Source organism: Dermacentor andersoni, chromosome 9, assembly GCF_023375885.2.
Source record: "Dermacentor andersoni chromosome 9, qqDerAnde1_hic_scaffold, whole genome shotgun sequence".
In the NCBI taxonomy this organism is placed as follows: domain Eukaryota; kingdom Metazoa; phylum Arthropoda; class Arachnida; order Ixodida; family Ixodidae; genus Dermacentor; species Dermacentor andersoni.
This window is the reverse complement of record NC_092822.1, coordinates 34,211,886-34,232,767: the sequence shown is the minus strand read 5'-3', so window position 1 is coordinate 34,232,767 and position 20,882 is coordinate 34,211,886. Positions and strand designations below refer to the sequence as shown.

The following is a 20,882-nucleotide window of genomic DNA, read 5'->3' as shown; positions in this document are numbered from 1 at the left end:
GGAGAGAGAAGCAATGCGCCCTTGCTAAAAATATTTTGTCGTCCAAAAATTGCAATGTGTGTTATTTATTTTTTTAAATTTCCTGTTAAGGTGTAATGCTAGAACGAAGCGCACGGCTGCCAGTACACGGGCACCATGGACCGTGTGCTGGAACACTACGAGAACGAATGCACATTTCACACCGTGGAATGTTTGCGATGCGGTGAGAGAGTCCAGCAAAGCGACCTGCCAACACATTACATGGCCGGATGCAGTGCCAGTGTTTCTTCCGCGATCACAGAGTGCCCGTCCTCGGAACGTACAGCACTGCCCCTTGAAGACGTGAACGCTGATATGAAAAATCTTAAGGCGATGTTGGGCGATCTCATCCACGACCTGCTGCCAGTGATGCCGAGTCAGGTTAATGAGCTTACAGAACAAGTCAGAAACCAGGAGACCAGATTCGCTGGGATCACTCGCGAGATCGGGGTATCAGAGCGCAATTTAAAGGGTGACATGGTTCAAATGGCAGCCACAATCTCATCGACAGTGTCGCACCGGTTGACCTCTCAACAAAATCCGGCAGAGGAAGCCAGCACGTCTGCAACGCTGTCGTTACGCTCGGAAATGGCGCTGATACGTCGAAAGTTGGAACGCTTAGCCGACCTGAAGCACTCGTGGCAAACTTTCCCGAAGCCTGATTCCAGCCATGTAATTGCTCATTGTCAGACTTTCCGCGGTGGCGCTCGGCATTTATATAGTGCGCTCTCAACGACAGCCCCCGGATTAGAGAAATTGGGAGCGTGGATTATGTTCCTATCCTGGAAAACTGTTACGAAATCATTCAGTCTACGTACTTTACGGTTGCCGTCTTCAAGGACTTCGGCATTTATGCACCGGTTCTCACTGTGGAGATCGAGTTTAAAGGGATGCTGGTGGACTCTTGGTGTTGGCGGCCATTTTGGCGCGTGAGCGTGTTGTATAATGGAACACCCGAGCTTCGTTCGTTGAGTTCCCTTGTCATGTCTTGTTTCTGCGAACGTTATGATGACTCATTGCGACACTTTCACCTAAAATTTCATATATATATTCCTCGCTGAACAATGATGCTTTGCTCCGAAGCAGAAAGACAACGTTGCAAATCTTGCTGAGCGATACAGAAATGGAGGATGGCGTCAAAGGAACACCCTAACGTTCGTCCTCGCAGAATGTGTACTGCACTGCTGGATCCTCCTTGCCAGTTCCCATGTTTCTCACGTGACATTAGCGATCATTTAATGTCTTTTCTCCTAAATTAAATGGGCTCTGCGAAACTTCCTTTTCTTTAATTTCCTCTGCTTTGTAACTGTCAACCTATCCTTTTAACACATTGCTGGGTGTTCATTTTGTTCTTTATTTATTTTGCAAATACCGTTGGTGTTCCTTAATATTGTGCTGCTTTTGTGCTCCTCGACTCCTTTCTGACAGTATGGCGCCCACCTCCATACTTTTCTCTCTATTATTGCCATGCGGCTGTTAATGCGATGAATTGCAACGCGACGTTCGTGGTGGATACTACACTTTAGTCCTCCGCGTCGCCCTGAATCTCAAATGTTCCGGCAAGGTAATGTTCGGAGTGTGCAGGCCCTCGCTTGTGACTTTAAACAGTATTTTCGACAAGCACTTTGTTCTCACCCCTCGATGAACGGTTTATTCAGAACTCTAATAACACAAGCTCTCAGACCGTGTACTGCTACAGTAGCTTGATTGTTCAGATAATTGGTGTTGGAGCTGATGAGATTTTCAACAAGAAATCTCTTGTTTCGGTGCTTCTGAGTTGGGATGCGGCTTTCACCAGAAAAGCGTTGATAGTGATTAGGAAACTGCGCCCTTGCATGAGAGCGAGTTATCCGCGTATTTCTGCTGGCAAGTCTGCCCGAAGACCCGAGGAGGACTTAAAAAGTGCTGATCTTTACGAGAGAACAGGTGGTGACTGAAGAATATGAGTTTAATTTTCGAGCTTGCTTTACAGTGTGATTAACCGATGAACACCCTCACATGGGTCTTTTGATCGTCACTGCTTTCTAAGGCCTATAATTCATCTTGGTGCTTTTCTTAGTTGTTCTGGGTTAAACTTGTGGTGTCTTATTTTATTTTACTGTTTTCAGTTATCGCAGCGATCTCTCGATCTCCGGAATACAGAAGTATTTTGTTTCATTTTTGATAGCATTAGTTGGCGAATCATTGAAATAATGCCAGTTTTTGGAGCTTTGATTGAACTGTAGTTTGGCCACGAGGCAGAAAATATGAGGAAAGCGGATCAATACTTAACTCCTGCATGCTTCTACGGTGGAGAGAAACGATTGCACACGGGCATGTAAGCTTTTCGCCACTGTTAAAGTGATACTATCACTTTGTGTAATGAAACTCTGGGCTTGAATCTCACCACACTAATGGCCGCCCTGGTGTGTCGGGTGGTCTAAACAGTAAACAAACGCCATGAAAAGGTAGCAGCAGCAACACCTGAAAGGCATCAGAATGTTTTAGCCAATTTTAATCATAAGCATGGGTGTGTGGTTAAACACTTAGAAACATGCTAACACCGGCAGTTTGCGAATCGCTAGGCGGTGTCCGAGGTACATAAGCCGTGTCACTTTTTTCAAAACATTTTTCGGATTACGCGTGTAGCGGCGAGGAAACTCAATATTATGCCACACTTTTCGTCTTTCGCGTCATAACGGTAAAGCTCTAAAACAAACCTTTACATAAGCATTTACATCTGGCAACTCGTACATCAAAGCTGTGTAACTGAGTTTTCTCGCCCATTGACAGCACTCAGGCACTGTTTGCTGCGTCGTAGCTTGCTCGGAGGCAAAACGCACGAGCCGTACGAGCTGTGTTTGAGAGCAGCCTGGCGGCCGCTTAATAGGGGATGTGTCATAAATGTGTGATCACATTTACAACCTGCATTCTTCCCGCTGTCTGATCATTGTTATTCATAAGAGTAGTTGTGCTTAGACATAACTGTCCCACACGCTGCGGTGAAGCACCGCGGCGTCAGTTTGCGCCACCGCAGCTGTAAAAAAAGGTCAGCTGACATCCAAGGTGGGGCTGTTATAACTTAAAGAAAGAGATAAAGAATTACGAATACAGGTTAAAGGCAACATGAATTAAGGCGTCGTCTTTGAGAATGAGATATACGCAATGTTACATTTATTTTATAATCTGTTGTCATTGCGTTTCAAAGCAATCTCGCAGCTCGGACACGCTCTTCATCTGATATACATTTGGCGATCGACGACGACGGTTCATTTCACTACCGCAATAAAACAGTTGCGGAACGCATCTGAACAGCCTCGATGAAAAAAATTTAGGGTGACTTAGGTATGCTAACGTGATTATGATTATCAAGGCATTATGACTTCTCCAATTAATCATGTCCTGATACGTGACGTCATACACATTCAAGTGTCCTTCACAACTCTACCTTAGTGGCCCCTAGTCAACGTTGCTCAAATTTGTACCAACCTTAATCGACCTTAATCTACCCTAATGCGCTTTAAACCACGTTAATCCGCTTGAATACACCTTAATCCAGTTTATTGCATATTCATTCATGTTACTCCATCCTTATTCACTTCACTCTCTCTTGTCACCTTTCTCTTGTTCTAATTTAAATTCTGTATTTCTGCTGACGTCATACTAGACGCTGATGACGTCTCTGATGATGATGTCTTTTGGTACCACGGGTTGCCTAGAACGCCGGCTTTTCTGCCTCATGGGATATCTAATCCCTTCGCATTAATAATTATCAATGCATTGCGAACTGAAAACAGAAATAGGGCACTTCCCTATGCAGTGCTAACTTCCCCCTGCAAGTGACGCTCTTATTTCATGTGTATATTACAGATTTGCCTACGGGAACATCAGCGCGATACGATTTGAAGGCGCTGCTGCGTTACTTTAAGGGCACGGGAATTTGTGACAAACAGGGACTGCACTCTGTGTGACGTAGGAATGGACGGCGACGCCGTGTAACACTAGGAGCGCCTTGGCAGACTGCGTGACAGTGTCCACAGAAACAGTTCTGTTTCGTGTGCATGTGCGTATGGTTTTTTAATCGTTTTTCTCTCTCTCACCTATCGCATCCCTTTGCCCCTCCCCCGGTACAGGGGTAGCCAACCGGACTTAACCTCTGGTTAACCTCGCTATATTTCTTTTGCCTTTCTCTCTCTTTGACTCTTTCTTTGTTCATCTGTGAAAGGTTAATGAGGCTGCTATTACTCCCCCACGAGTGCCTGGTCACGTAGTATTTTTCACATTACGCGGTCCTTTTCGCTGTTTAGGAAATGTAAGCATCTGATCTTAAATTGAAGTCACTGTAGCGCAAATAAACACGGAGAAAGAGGAGTACAGGACACCACGGGCACTGCTTTCGTTTCTTACGATTCTATTGACATCTTGACAATTATTACAAGCGAAAGCAATTTGCGAATTTGATTAGTCCAATTGAATGTCGGAGAATAAAGTATTGGTATTGGTTTCTCAAGAAGACTCTGAACAGCCTGCATGCTCTTTTTCTTACGTGCGCAATAATACGTATTTCCGTAAAATTTGATTCTAGTAGGAAACAGCAATACCCAAGAAAATGTGTGGGGAAACGGCGCACCTGTAGCTGAATTGGTGGGGCAGTGCGAGCGTAATGCGAAGACGTGGGATCGTTCCCCACCTGCGGACAGTTGTTTTTTCACTCACTTTCATTTCCATTAATTTATTATTTTCTATATTCCATTAATTAAGTACAAGTAAGTTCCCCCGTGTTGTCCTTAATTTCAATACTTGTTGGCATCATTTAATACGATTAATAAAAATCGGGATCCCCGGTTAACTCCCCTTCTTTTCGTTCATTACATACAGAGGGTCTCGAATCCGGCAACATTGATGCGTTCAGGTAGCATGTGTGGGTATATTGACCAGTTGTCTTCACCCAAAATAGATCACGTACTCGTGACTCCTGCGGCACAAAAGATGTGCCACATCCGGCCCCAAGGTTTGTGAGTGGTGGCGCTGGCTAACACTCCCAGGGTTCTAGTAGGAAATATAAATACCCAAGAAAGCCGACGGGAAAACAGCGCCGTGGTAGCTCAATTGATATGCTCTGAGTCCATAGTCGCGGAAGCCGAAAGCGTAGGTCTTTTTCCACTCATCTATTGCTTGCTCCGATAAAGTTAAATTCCGTGTACCTTTTAAAATCCCCCGAACATTCTGCTGTGGCGCGAAGTCTCTATTTGCCAATAATTATGCAATCAAGCATATATTTGGCTGCTGTAAGTTTGTTTTTTTAGACGTAGTGCTTTAATACCTAAGCCTTTACAAAAACATTAATTTGCATTTAAGTTTTATTGTGCGCATAATAAGCAATGCTTGAGTTGACTGAAGAATGAATGAATGAATGAATGAATGAATGAATGAATGAATGAATGAATGAATGAATGAATGAATGAACGAACGAACGAACGAACGCGCAAAGGCTTTTATTTCTTGAAAATGGAAGCAGCGGCGTCAGGAATCCAGCGTTGCTCGTCAGAGTTCCTGCAGACTTGTGGGGTGACATGATCAAGATTGTATCGACAAGCAGGATGAACACGAGATGTGTAAATGTACGTGTTTCACGCATTAAAAAAAGACTCAAGCAATAAAAACAAATTATGCGGTATTACGTGCCCCAAAACGCGATGTCAAGATGAAGCACGGCGTACACTAGAGTTCTTTGAATTGATTTTTACCACCTTTAACTCGTTGATCTGCATCTAAATGTAATTTACCATACCGTTCTTTCAGTTCGCTGCTCTCTAAAGGCGGACTCCGCACCAGAGATGGAACGCGCGACTTCTAGATTAGCAACGTAACGTCAAAACTACTACGCTACCGCGGTAGGTCACTCTAAAATGCACGACGGATCGATTGTAAATATACGGTTTACATAGGCCAAAAAACAACAAAAAAGAACAAGTTACAGATACACAATTGCAATATAAATTGTCGAAATACCATCGCGGCGATGGCGTATGACAGTGCAGTAGCCGCAAGTAGCGCGATGAGAGAGAGAGAGAGAGAGAATGAAGAGGAAAGGAAGGGAGGTTAACCAGATATGAGTCTCCGGTTTGCTACCCTACACTGGGGATGGGGGATAGGGGTTAGAAAGATGAGAGAGAGGAAAACGAAAAAAAAAGGAACGCGCACAAATTGGAGACACACACACAAAAGGCGTTCCAGTTAAAGTCGTTCACACAGGCAGGTAGATCGCAAGAAGCGCAAAAGCGCTTGCACGGCCTTCTTCTGTGAAGGTAGGTCCTTTCGATGTGAGAACCGACAAGGCGAGGAGAGAGGTACTCGCAAGTTCAGTCGCCCATAGGTGACTCAATTGTGACTCAATATGGCGCCCACAGAGAGTATATGAAACCCTGAAGACATGTGCATCCTTCACGTCGGCTCATATTTGGCATAGCGCTTCAAGATTGTTCGGCCTTTTTCGGAATCACTGTCGCTAAGTGACATCATGTGGAACACAGCCACCTCAGAATCGTGGACACGGTCCCTCATTGAAGGGGGGAAAATCATGGACGCCAAGCGCAATATTTTCTGCGCCGCAAAGCCCTGCAGCGTATTGTCTGTCGCTGTACGAGGGCTTTGCCTGCATACGTCACATGTCGGGTAGAAGCCGCACGGGCTGGAATTTATTGATGTCCGGGAAGATTCTATCGAAGTAGATTAGCTTGTCTTTCTTTTTCTTCGTCCTAATAGCGATTAGCATGCATGCCTTTCACGCTCTGCCGTTTCGCGACAAAGAGCAATTTCGCTGCTTTTCGTTCTTCTCGAGCTGCTTTCACGTAGTGAGTTGTTATGAGGAGATATTTATATTCGATAAATAAAAGAAGGATAGTGGTAAAGTTATCACATTTGCGATCTCTCAGAAGCCTTTTTTGGATGTAAATGCACATGTAAAAAAGGGCACACAAGCCGGTATTTCTACTTTTCGCAGGTACAGTTGTATTATCGTTTCAGTGACGAGGAGTCCCGACACAAGCTTCTTGCGTTCACGTCGCGATTTCTGTGTCTGTGTTTTATGTTCTTCCAGTCTTGTTTTCAGCGCCACTGCAGCTGCAACCCTTGGCCACGTGTTAACGCACGGGGTGGAGCCCAGAACGTAAACGCATGCATTTCTGGCAAAACGAGACACCGCGCCAACCAGGCACAACGAGTTGACGGGGGCGAAACATGAGCAAATGCTTCCAACGCTCGCCCACGCACTGCGTGTACTCGGGATCAAAGCCACGCCGTTGCTCGCGCTGATGCAATGTACTGTCGCACGCTTTACTTTTCTGACTAACGCATCGATTCTCCGTAGAAAAAGAAATAAAAGGATGCGCAAAAGCAAAGTACTCTCGTTTTCTTGACTAGGTGGCTCTACAAGAAGTGACTGCCGACCAAATGTACACTGCACACTTTCATCGGTCGTGTGAGAGGCTTGGCAATTGACGACTTCACAACAAATTCTTTCTTCTGTGCCGCATCTTTGGGGAATGAAGGGATGCTGTGTTCACGCATGTGCAACAGCATTCTTGTAAACCGTCAGTTGGGCGAGTTGGTATTGCATTCGAAATCTGGTACAGCGCAACATGTAAAGGAATAAAGACGCCGAGCCGTGCAGAAGGAACAACACAGTACTGATTTTTTCTTTTTTTTTCAGCGCTCTCTTCTTTCTTCTGCCCGGCTAGGCTCGTTTCTTCCTTTCCATGTTGCGCTGTACCAGCGTTAGGTTATCAGCTCAGGACGCCGTCTGCTTGCAATGCCCACATCTGCTGAGTCGCGGAGGGAGCTACAACGGAAGGGAGGCCATGCAGACGACAACGGACCTGAGATATGTGTTGTAAGATCGACGACCACCGCGGTTGCATCGCGGCGCTCAACCGCGCACGAGCCACAAGCGGGCGACGTAGACAAGGCCTCTGAGATTGTGACGGCGCGGATGCTAAGCAGGACGCCGAGGGTCGTTTCCGGTTACGCAAGCGGAAGCCGCGAGAAGGCAAAACGGCGCTGGCAGACATGCATTGCGCAAGTGCTGCACAAATCTCACTGAGCAGCTTTCTAGTTGGAGCCAACGATCTGCGCAGCGCACGCGGTGCCACTTACTCGTTCGTCGCGGCTGCGACAGCGCTGTGTCGCGTACACCGCAATCGACGCGTCTGACGCTGCCTTTATGTGGACGCCGCCCTAGCGGTGCTCCAATAAGTCTGCTTCACTGTTGACAGTTTTTTGGACGGTAAGTCGACGCTGCATCTGCCAATTCTTGGCTTTCTTACGCTCCGTTTTGCTGCATAAGTACTGACAGCCATGGGGTATTGTGCCTCTTCAGGGTGGGGACAAGTGCCGTTTAGTTCATATAGGCGTTAGGATTTATAGGGAGAAATCCATGACTGCTGATAGCATATAGTCGCCGTGCTTGGGGAGAGGGGTGACTGAATTACTGTCTGCGATTTCAAACTGCTTCGTTTTTTAGCACTCTCGCACGTAACCTCTTGTTTTTCGCAGTTCAACCTTTGCTGACGTCTAGATTTGTGACCTTTTGTATGGCGTGCGCGATAAGAACACCGGCGCAGGGCAAATAAGGGCCGTGCGCTTTCCTTTCCTGGTTACTGCACTGTGCCGTTATTATAGTAAATCATTACACACTATCCGGGTTATGTCTCTCTAACAGCGGTTTAGTTTCGTACGTTCGCGACTAATTTGTTTTGTTGACGTAGTTTCTTGCTCAAAAAGCATACCACAATGTAATATTTGTAAACAAACCAATTTTTGAGGACTTTTTAAAAGTTTCATTTCATTTCATTTTATTACCCTAATGGCCGCATTCGGGCCATGGTTAACACATGGTGTGGTTAACATGTGGACACAAGAAATGGCAGGTGTTACATTGAAATACAAGTTTTGAGAAATTGTGAATCACATGTGAGGGCAGTGACATTGAAGTATAGGTCGTTCCAGTCTTTGGCAGCTCGAGGAAAAAAGGAAGCTTGAAATGTGACAATTCGTGTACGAGGACGAGAAACTTGGACTCGATGGGTGGTGAGCTGTGACATGCGTGAAGATCATGGCGTGTCGTAAGGTGGGCGGCTTAGCGAGCAGCAAAAAAATTTGTGATAAAGAGACACCGTGGTGATACGACGACAAAAAGCAAGAGATGTCAAGCTAGATTCTGCCTGTAAGAGTGAAATGCTGATGTTATATGAATATGAAGAATGGATGAAACTAGTCCCACGATTCTGAACTGACTCGAGTGCATTGACGATATATGTTTGGATAGGGTTCCAGATGGCGGCGGCATATTCCAGTTGTGGTCTGACAAATGATTTTTATCCGAGTAGTTTGACGTGCTGTGGAGCATGACGAAGGTGACACCTCATGAACCCAAGGGTGTTGTTCGCTGACGAAATTGCGTTAGTCCCATGCGCATTTCACAAAATGTCGTGGGACAGGGTCATGCCTGAGTACTTGTAGGCTAGAACTGTTTATGATGGGACGTTTGCAGTCCTGTAAGTAGAGATATAAGGATTACGACGGTGGCAAATCGAAATAAATTTACACTTGTTAGGGTTCAAGACCATTTGCCAACGGTTGCACCCATCCTGCACGTTATTAAGGTCATTCTGGAGAGATGCTTGGTCAGAGGTGTTAGTCGCAGTACGATAAATCACAGAGTCGTCAGCGAACATGCGAATAGGACAACATACGTGCAGCGGAAGATCGTTAATATATAATAGGAGAAGAAGCCATCCCAAGGCTGAGCCTTGAGGGACACCTGAAGTGACTGGGAGGGGTTAGGAGGAGAAGCTATTGCCAAGGACGATCTGGGAAAGATTAGTACGGAATTTTTTTTATCCATTGTACTACGGGAGGATCCAAGTTCAACCTGTCTAATTTTATTAGCAAGCGGTTTGAGGCACTGTGTCAAAAGCTTTAGAGCAGTCTAGAAATATGTCTTCGGTTTGAACGTTGTTATCAAGATTAACCTGCAGATCAATAATGAAGATAGCTAGATGTGTTTCACATGAAAGTCCTTTACGAAAACCGTGTTGAGAAGGATGAAAGAAGTTTACGGAGTATATTAAGTTCATGATATGCGAGTATATGACATGTTCCATGATTTTGCAAGGAAAATTAGTTAATGAATTGGGGCAGTAGTTTAAGGGGAGTCTTCGTTACCTCGTTTGAAAACTGGAACGACCTTTCCCACTTTCCACTCATCCGGTAAGGCACCTGTAGGCAGTGACTGCGAGAACAACAGAGTGAAACATGCCGCGGATATATGATTAGTATCTGTTAGGATCTTTGAGTTAATTTCGTCTACATCAGAAGAAGTACATGATTTGTTTCTTTTTCAATGATTGAGAGTATACTATCTATCGAAAATACAATGGGTGGCATATGCGAATTTATGTTAGTATGTAGTGGAAAATCTGGAGTGATAGTTTTTTTGTTGTAAACATGGAAATAAATCCTTTGTTGAATATATCAGCGCACTCGGCGTCCGTGGCGGTGTCGCCGGCTGCATTCGTCACGCTGATAGTACGAACTTCTTGGGGATTTAAAAAGCGCCGGGATTGCCGAGGAATATCGGGTAAGTAGCTGGGATAGGTCGAAGTTATAATAATGTTTTTCAGAAGTGCGAACGGCAGTCTGGTAGGCGCTCTCCACCATGTAGTACTTTGACCAGACCCCGGTGCTTCCAAGACGCGTGGCTAGCCGGAACCGACGTTTCTTTTGGTTCCCAAGCTTCTTTAGAGCCCTGGTGAACCATGCCTTATTTTGATTGGTGCGCATAGTTATTCTTGGTCTGTGTTTGTTTGAGAGTTCAATAATATTGTTTTAAATAGTGTCCAGTTTTTTGAGGCGAGTGCATCTGGAATAATGTATCCAATGTTGAAAAGAAGTCGCCCAACTCGTAATTAATAACTTCGTAGTTCCCTTTATCATATAGGCATATAGTTTTGTTGGATTTTTGTTGTCGCATGGGTTGAAAGTCGGCATGGATTAACTTGTGATCACTTACCTCAGTGAGGTAAGTTATGGATGATAGACTGTAAGGATGGCTGGTTAGCATAGGGTCGAGTACATTAGATGGGCCTTTTGTAAGCCGTATAGGCTCTAGAACAAGTTGAGTTAGACTGAAATTAAGATATACAATAACAAATTCTTTAGCCGCATCATTCCCCATGATTAAAGCACTGTTGTTAGTCCAGTTGATTTGCGGAAAACTATAGTAACCAAAAAGCAGGACCTCTGAGTTGGGGTGTACTTCACTAAGTTCACTGAAGCTGTTATTAAGTTTATGCGAAAAATCGGGAGTGATACGTGGTGGTCTGTAACAAACGCCCAAGAGAACAGTCTGCGGTGAAGCGCGCTAGATTAGCCAGTTATTTCCGAGTCAGTCTCAATGGTTGCAAGCGAGCAGCATAAATGATGATGCACGGCGACAAGCACATGACCACCTCGTGAGATTTCGCGGCCTTTCCGGTAAATGCGGAAATTCGGCACGTAAGCAAGAACCCCGGTATCGGTAATATCGTCCGTCAGCCAGGTTTCAGTTATTATCAGCAAATTACTATTAGACGACAACACTATGATAGAATATCGCGTATAGGAAGGAAGCTGCGTGCGTTGGCAAAGCTTACGGAAAAGTTAAGGTTAGCTCATGTCGATACCGCAGGGGAAGAGGCTTTCCAGCGTCAAGTTGGCAGCTATTGCAATTCTTTCACACTGTGTGTGCGTTCTTCAAAAAAACATGGCGCTTATTACGCATGAACAGAGTTTTAATGCGCAGGGAGTAAGGTGCCGATTTGCTTTCTTGCGAATCCAACACGGCTTCTGCGGGCAAATCAAACAGGACGTGTGAAATCCTCGCCAACGCTGAAGTTCGTTTCTTTAGGTTTGCGGCCGTTTGAACGAACGGTATCTTTTGTTTTATGAACGGTGAGCTTCACCATTATGACGTGGTTACCATTAGCTGCACGATTGCCCAAGCCGTGCGCGCGCTCGATTTCTTTCGGGTCAAGCGTGGTGCTCGTATGTTTGCGACAGTGGTGAGTGATTACATCCCACGAATGCGCGACCGACTCTGACCCTGAAGGCTCATCAATACCATAAAAAAATGAGATTGTTGCGCCGAGAGTGGTTCTCGGCATCATCAACACGCGCTTCCGGCCTCTGTATTGTGTGTGCTGCTCAGGCAGCATCACTCTTCACGCATTCTGTATCAGAACACAAGGGGGCTGGGTTTTGGTAGTGGGTCTCCAGGCCAGTCATGTGCACGCTCAGATCGGATATTGCTTTGTCACTTGTTAGTAAGTGAGACTTGAGGCCTTGATTCTCGGTGATGTGTTGAAATTGATCTGCTGATAGGCTCTTAAGTTCTTCTACTACGGCTTGACTATTGGGTCCAGGGTTAGTTTCGATGTCACCCGCCAGCAACAACAAAGAGCGAATAACATCACAACACTGAACAACAATGGAAAGACAGCAATGCGGGCTCGGCAGCTGCCGCAGAAAGTAATTGCTTGAACGCTCTGTGAAAAAGACTGTACGATTTACTAACCTGCATGATGGACATCAGCGGATTAGCGTGCAGTGTTGAAGCACAGAAGCCGGGCCCACAAAACGCTTTATAGGTGACGGGAGAATCGATGGCGATAGGTATTCCGGTCGGAGGTCGAGTGTTGCTGCTGGGTACAGTGACGCTGCCAGACAAAAGAACGATGTCAACGGTCTGGAAGCGATGCTGGCAGCCATCGGGTGGTAGGGGCCGGTTCTATCGTAGTCGACATGCCAGACAGGACGTTGTTGAGGCACACCTGGAGAAACCGTAGCCGGGGCAGGGATTCGAAGGCGGACGATCGTGTGAAGGGACACCTGCATGACGAACATTAGCGCACTAGCGTGCCGTGTTGAAACGCCGCAGCAGGGCCCTCCTTCTAAATGAATAATCCGCTTCTGGCAGTCACTAGAATTGATTTTTCTGCCACAAATGCACAAAAATTGCTGTGCAATTGGTCCAGGGGCGACTTCATTAAAGCGTTTGTGTGTTTTACATTTATATAAACAGGCGACAACTGAATTCGGGGACAACCGAATACGCGACACCCGAATTCGACATCTGCGGTGGTATACTGTTCGAATTTTTCTGCAGCATGACATTGTATTCGTTGAACGGACACGCACGCACACGCACATGCACACACATGCACATGCACGCTCTTAGACACACATACATACAGAGACACACGTACACACATGCATACAGAAGCCAACAAACGATAACACCATGCACATTAAATGAAAAATTGTATGTAATTCTCCATTGAATATAAACAAAGGATACGGAAATGAAAGTGGACGAAAAACATCTGGCCCCAGGCCGGATGCGAACCCACACCTTCGTATTACATGTGCGATCCTCTTGCCAAATGAGCCACGGCGGCGCCGCACGGATGGTTTTATGCGCACGTGTTGCTACTTTAGACAAAGTGTGTCGACCACTCATTAGTGATAAGCTCGGTAAAAAAAGCCGCTGTGCTCTTGTGTGAACGTAGGACTCGTGCCTGAGGAAACCACCATGCCGGATCGGGGACAAGGACGGGTGCACCGTTTTCGAGACCATGTCGTCGCCGGCGTCAACTGGCGACCGACGCGATTCGTCGACGAGGTGCCGAATTCACGTGTGTGCGGCCTCTGCCGGATGATTCCAAAAGAGACGGCGCTCTTGCCGTGCTCCCATGCAATGTGCCAATCTTGCTACGCAGCCATTCGGGAAGGGGAAGTTGGACAGTGTCCACTGGATCAAGTGCAATTCGATTATTCGGAGTGCTTCGGTTATGAATTCCCTGCAAGGTTAGCTAATACCTTGAAGGTGAGAGAGAAAAACAATTTCTGACTTTCTTTCTTTGTTGGGGAGGGGGGAGGAGGGGGGACTAGGGGCACTCTACATTAGCATTTGTTGCCCCGCTTCTTATCTACATGCCTAAAGATAAGAATGTGCGATTTACTATTGCCGAACGTTAATTTTCTATGACTATCTAAACTGACGCACTAGAGCAACACTAGCTCAATGTAGCCTCATGTGAAATATTTTTTTGGATCTCAGTATTTCTTCAGTCCTTTGGTGTGATAGATCAAGAAATGGAAATGCAAAAGAAAGGCAGTAAATTGATACATCCGGCCTCACAATGAGTTTTCGGTATTGTCGTTTTGAAGCGACATTTGAAGCGAGATTGCGAAGTTGGTCCTATTCATGTAGTTATCAACGATCACTTTATCTTCAAACATTATTCTTCTTTCTCTTGAACTTCGCACTAAAACATCAGAAATGAAAGTTGGGTACATGGCAAAGACAAATTGACTAGGAATTCTAAACAATAGTGTTGGTTCCGACCAGGCACGTACCCAGGATTTTTTTTCGGGGGGGCCCACCACCTCCATCATCATCATTATTATCATCATCATCATCATCATCATCATCATCATCATCAGCCTGTTTCATGTCCACTGCAGGACGAAGGCCTCTCCCTGCGATCTCCAATTACCCCTGTCCTGCGCCAATCGATTCCAACTAGTGCCCGCGAATTTCCTAATTTCATCGCTCTATACTTAGTCTTCTGTCGTCCTCGACTGCGTTTCCCTTCTCTTGGTACCCATTCTGTAACCCTAATGGTCCAACGGTTATCTAACCGGCGCATTACATGACCTGCCCAGCTACATTTTTTACTCTTGATGTCAACTACAATATCGTCTATACCCGTTCGCTCTCTGATCCAAACCGCTCTCTTTCTCTCTCTTAACGTTATGCCTAGCAATCTTCGTTCGATCGCTCTTTGCGCGGTCCTTAACTTGTTCTCAAGTCTCTGCCCCATATGTCAGCACTGGCAAAATGCACTGATTGCACACCTTACTTTTCAATAATAATGCTAAGCTTCCAGTCAGGAGCTGGCAATGTCTGCCGTATGCGATCCAACCTATTTTTATTCTTCTGTGAATTTCCTTCTCATGATCAGGGTTCCCTGTGATTAATTGACCTAGGTAAACGTACTCCTTCACAGTCTCTAGTGGCCAACTGGCGATCCTGATCTCTTGTTCCTTTGTCCGGCTATTTATCATTATCTTCATCTTCTGCATATTAATATTCAACCCCACTCTTGCACTCTCTCTGTTAAGGTCTCCAATAATTTGTTTTAACTCGTCTGCATTGTTGTTGAATAGAACAATGTCATCCGCAAACCGAAGGTTTCTGAGATATTTGCCATCGATCTTTGCTCCTAAGCCTTCCTAGTTTAATAGCTTGAATTCTTCTAAGCACGCAGTGAATAACTTTAGAGAAATTGTGTCTCCCTGTCTGACCCCTTTCTCTATAGGTATCTCCCTGCTTTTCTTGTGTAGAATTAAGGTAGCTGTAGAACCTCTGTAGATATTCTTACGCGAAGGACGAGTCAGCAAGACGAGAAACTATATACAGATTATATTTACAACAACGGTTGCAGCGCTGACCGGCTAGATTCACAGCGCGGGCCCAGTTCGTTCTTCCTCCTCTTTTCTGGAGTGATGGCGCCCACGCGCCTCGTTCAAACAAACAAATACCACACGCATGTAGCAATATTTTCCAAGCTTTTTACGTAAGCGTTCTGTACTCCTTGATTACGTAGTGCCTGTATGACTGCTGGTATCTCTACTGAATCAAATGCATTCTCGTAATCTATGTAAGCCACATGGAGAGGCTTATTGTACTCTGCAGATTTCGCGATAGCCTGATTGATGAGATGGATGTGATCCATTGTAAAGTATCTCTTCCTGAAGCCAGCCTGTTCCCTTGGTTGACAAAATCCAGTGCTGCCCTTATTCTATTGGAGATTATTTTGGTAAATATGTTATATAATACTGGGAGCAAGCTAATGGTCCTACAATTTTTCGATTATTTAACGTCTCCTTTTTTGTGGATTAGTATAATGTCTGCATTCTTCCAGTTTTCTGGGACCCTTGCAGTCGATAGACACTTCGTATAAAGAGCCGCCAGTTTTCCAAGCATTATGTCTCCTCCATCTTTGATTAAATCGACTGTTATTCCACCTTCTCCTCCCGCTCTTCATCGTTTCATGTCTTGCAGGGCCCTTCTGACCTCATCACTAGTTATAGGAGAGTTTCTGTATCCTGTTCATTACTGTTTATAAGTGAGGTATCGTGACTCCTCTGGGTACTGTATACAGGTCAGCTTAGAATTGTTCCGCTGCTTTTACTATATCTTCGGGATTGCTGATGATATTATCCTTCTTATCCTTTAGTGCATACATCATGGTTTGTCCAATGCCAGGTTTCTTTTTTACTGATTTCAGGCTGCGTTAATTTTTTACGGCTTCTTCAGTCTTTCTCATGTTATAGTTTCGAATATCAGTTATTTTCGCCTTGTTGATCAGCTTTGACAGTTCCGCGAATTGCATAACGCTGTGCGGCCGCCAGTCCCATAAAACCGCGTAGAGCGCAGGACTCTACGATTCTAGACGTACTGCGCTCACCGCGAAAGGTTAGAAAAACACCCACATAAGCAGAGCAGAGAAGTGGCTACGTGAGGCGGTTCGACCGATAACTGTAGAAGCGTCATTCAAAACAAGTAATTGTTCTCCACTTCCGGCGGCGGCGTTTTCTCTACTTCCTTTTTAAATAAGAAGATGTTGATCCATAGATATTCTCATAAACAACGGTTAACTTTTTTATTATTCGCTTTTGCTTGCAGTTTGGTTGTTGCCATGGCTCTCTCCCTTCGTAGATCGCTTAATTTCTCAACTCCTTGCGATTTTTGTTTCCGGTTGCCAATTTTGCACGAAAAGTGCTATACAATTAGGGAAAAACAGACGAGGTAACGGGCGACAGTCATCTTGCTTATGGGTTTAAGGGTCATTGCAGGGTTTCATGATGGATGCTCTTTCACATTATTTTATTTCCCCACCTTATATAACCCATATCACGTGTATATGGTTCCGGGCATCTGCCAGCGTCGCGACGAGCCGTAACTCAAGGAAATAATGAAGCAAAGGGAGAAGTTAAACTCAATTGGCGTTTTCTCCTGCAGCAACTCGTTCCATGAGAGTACAGACCAGCTGAGTAACAGCCGCATCCTTCTCCAGGTCCCAGGATCAGCCTAAACAAAGAAGGTTGAACTAACAAAAGCAACAGCTATGCGCGTGACGGTTGAATAGATGGTGACAACTGAACGCATCTCGAGTTAATCGCGCGGGTGCGGAATCTATGAGAAAACTGTCCTTCACATTACAAGAGATGCCGATAACTACCGCCATCTAAAAGGAGTGAAAAAGGCAGCATAATGCTGACCGATGAACAGCTGCCAAGTCTCAACATTGATCTGGCGGCGCTTTAGAAATGTGTGAGCAGTGGTGGCGTGGGTGGGGAGGGGGGGAGGGGCTATGCCACTTGATTTCGGGGGGGGGGGGGCCCGGGCCCCCCCGGGGCCCCCCCCCTGGGTACGTGCCTGGTTCCGACATTACTTTTCCTTAAAATTCTTACTTTAAGACATTATTCCTGAACAGCTACCGCCCAACGTGTTTCCCCCTACAAGCCGCCCTATAAACGCTACCTGGCCCGTACTGGGTGAGCGCATTTATTTTAGGAGGAAAATAGCAAGCGAGAAGCAGATGGCGGTTTTCCCTGCACAACAATCCTGCTCTTGCCTTTGACAATTTAGAAGCTGGAAGAATAAATTAAGTATGACATTTTTCCCCTTCATTCTGGCTTACCAAACCTGCTTTCAGTGATGGAGTATCTGTATTCGTATTCAGGAGCAAAATTAAGATATTCCCTGTAACCTAGGGTTGACGTTTGCGGCCTCTTAATGTTTAGAGAGAGACATATATTGCTTGGGTGATCTAGCGCATTACTTCCCTATAGAATTTCACGCATACGCTAGTTCGCACTGGACTTCACGTAAAGGTACGTTTTGAATGGTAGGGTAAGCGAAGCAACGCGGCTTTTGTAAAAACGTTTTGTCGTCCAAAAAGTTGTCATGGGCGTTATTTATATTTTATTTTCTGTTAAGGTGTACTGCTGGAACGAACAGCACGGCTGCGAGTACACGGGCACCATGGACCGCATGCTGCAACACTACGAGAAGGAGTGCACATTTCACACCGTGGAATGTTTGCGATGCGGTGAGGGAGTCCAGCACAGCGAGTTGCCAAGGCACTACGTGGCCGGATGCAGTGCCCCTGTTTCTGCCGCGATCACAGAGTGCCCGCCCTTGGAACCTTCAGCACTGACCCTTGAAGACGTGAACGCTGCCTTTGAAGACCTGAAGGCGGTGTTGAGGGATGCCAGCCATGACCGGTTGCTATCAGTGACACAGAGTCAGTTGAATGAACTTACGGAACAAGCCAGAAACCAGGAAGCTAGGTTCGCTGAGATCACTCGCGCGATCGGAGCATCCGAGTTCAACTTAAAGGGTGGAATGGCTGAAATGGCAGCCACGATCTCATCGACCGTGTCGCACCAGCTGAGTTTTTTGAGAAATCCGTTGCGCTCGGAAAAAGCGCTGATACTTCGAAAGTTGAAACGCTTAGCCGACCTGAAACCCCCGCGGCAAACTTCTTCGGAGCCTGATTCCAGCAATGTAATTGCTCATTGTAGCATTTCCAGCAGTGGTTTTCGGTATTTAACCAGTGTGCTGTCAACGGAAGCCACACGGATTAGAGAAATTGGGACCGTGGATTATGTCCTGACCCTGAAAAAGTGTGAGGAAATTATTCGGTATCCGGGTTTGAGGAAAAAGTTTGCTGAGATTATGGTGTGGCACATGAGGGACACGTACTTTACGGTTACCGTCTTCAAGTGCTGTGGTACTTATGCATCTACTCTCACTGTGGAGATCGAGTTTAACGGGATGCTGGTGGACTCTAGGTGTTGGCGGCCTTTTTGGCACGTGGGCGTGAAGGAAAATTCAAAAAACGTTCGTTCGCTGACTCCCCGTGCCATACCTTGTTTCTGCAGCCGCTATGACGACTCATTGCAACACTTTCACTTCGAATTCTATATTGAAATTGCCTCGCTTAAAATTGACAATTTCCTCCGAAACGGAACGATAGAGTTCAACATTTTGCTCAGCGTTAGCGAAATCGAGAATAGTATCAAAGGAGAACCCTAACGTTCGTCCTGGCAGAATGTGTACTGCACTGCTGGATCGTCCTTGCCAGTTCCCATGTGCGTGACAGGAGCTTAGCGAACTTTCGATGTTCTCTCTCCTAAATTAATTTGGCTCTGCCAATTTTTTTAATTTGCTATGCTTAGTAACTGTCAACCTATCCTTTTAATATATTACTGGCTGCTCATATTGTTGTTTATTTATTTTCATAATACAGTTGGTGTTCCTGAATATTGCGCTCGTGTTGTGCTCTCTGACATTATGGCGCCCACGCCAATACTTTTCTCTCTAATATTGCCGTGCGGCTGCTAATTCGATGAATCGCAAGGCGACGTTCATGGTGGATACTACGCTGTAGTACTCCAGGTTGCCGTGTATCTCAAATGTTCGGGCGATGTTAATGTTCGTAGTGTGCAGGCCTTCGCTTGTGAATTTAAACCGTATTTTCGTCAAGCTCTTTGTATTCCGCTTTCGATGAACTGTGTATTAAACTGTATTAACACGAGCAATAAGGCATACTGCTACAGGAGCTCGATTGCTCAGATAATTGGTGTTGGAGCTGATGACATCTTGAACAAGAAATCGCTTGTATGGATGCTTCTGAGTTGGGATGCGGCTTACACCGGATTAGAATTGATAGTAATGACCAAACTGCGTCCTCACATCAGAGCGAGTGATCTGCGTATTTGTACTGGCACGTCTGCCCGAAGGCCCGAGGAGGCCTAAAAAAGTGATGTTCTTTACAAGAGAACAGGTGGTGACTGAAAAATATGAGTTTTTTTGCAGCTTGCTTGACACTCTGATCAGCCGACAAACACCCTCACATGGGTATTTTGATCGTCGCTGCTTTCTAAGGCCTATGGTTTTTCTTGGTGCTCTTCTTACTTGCCGTGCGTTAAACTTGCGGTGTTTTATTTTATTTTACTGTTTTTTGTTAACGCGGTGATCTATCGTCCTCCGGACTAGAGAAGTATCTTGTTCCATTTTTGAAAGCATTAGTTGGCGAACCATTGCAATAACGCCAGTTTTCGGAGATTTGTCTGAACTGTTGTTTGGCCACGAGGCAGAAAAGATGAGGCGTGCAGATCTATACTTAACTCCTGCATACTTCTAGGGTGCACAGAAATGACTGCACACGGGCATTTAAGCCTTTCTATACTTTAAGCGTGATACTGTCACTTTGTGTAATGAAACTCTCGGCCTGGATCTGATCACATGAAGGGCTGCCCAGGTATGTCTGCGGGTCTAAACAGTAAAAAAATGCCACCAAAGGAAGCAGCAGCAACGTCTGAAAGGTATGAGAATGTTTTAGCCAATTTTAATCATAAGCATGTCTGTGTGGTTAAAGACCTTAAAACACGCCAACACCGACAGTTTGTGACTTGCAGGCGGTTGCCGATGTAGATAAGCCGTGTCAATTTTTTTCAAAACACTTCTAATTACACATGTAGCGGCGAGCAGACTCAAAATTATGCCAAAGTTGTCGTCTTTCGCGCCATAAGGGTAAAGCTCTAAAACAAACCTTCAGATAAGCATTTTGATCTGCCAACGGATATATCAAAGCTATGCGTTTAAGGTTTCCCACCCATCGAAAGCACTAAGGCACTGTTTGCTTGGTAGTAGCTTGCTCGCAGCCAAAACGCAGGAGCCGTTAGAGCTGCGTTTGAGAGCAGTCTGG

General features: G+C 45.5%; 1 protein-coding gene across 1 annotated transcript; it reads left to right on the top strand.

The window, feature by feature from the left end:
- Positions 1-13,609: 13,609 nt before the first annotated feature.
- LOC140213294 (uncharacterized) lies at positions 13,610-19,440 on the top strand. Its single transcript, XM_072284480.1, has 2 exons — positions 13,610-13,921; positions 18,107-19,440. The coding sequence occupies exons 1-2, from the start codon at positions 13,628-13,630 to the stop codon at positions 19,205-19,207; spliced, it is 1,395 nt and encodes a 464-aa protein (XP_072140581.1). The 5' UTR covers positions 13,610-13,627; the 3' UTR covers positions 19,208-19,440.
- Positions 19,441-20,882: the final 1,442 nt, after the last annotated feature.

What these genes read in the sequence shown, in the direction of transcription:
- LOC140213294 (XM_072284480.1), top strand. Translation starts at nt 13,628, where the DNA reads ATGCCGGATCGGGGACAAGGACGGGTGCACCGTTTTCGAGACCATGTC. An exon ending in GGTTAGCTAATACCTTGAAG is followed by an intron (nt 13,922 to 18,106) that starts GTGAGAGAGAAA and finishes TTTTCTGTTAAG; the next exon opens with GTGTACTGCTGGAACGAACA.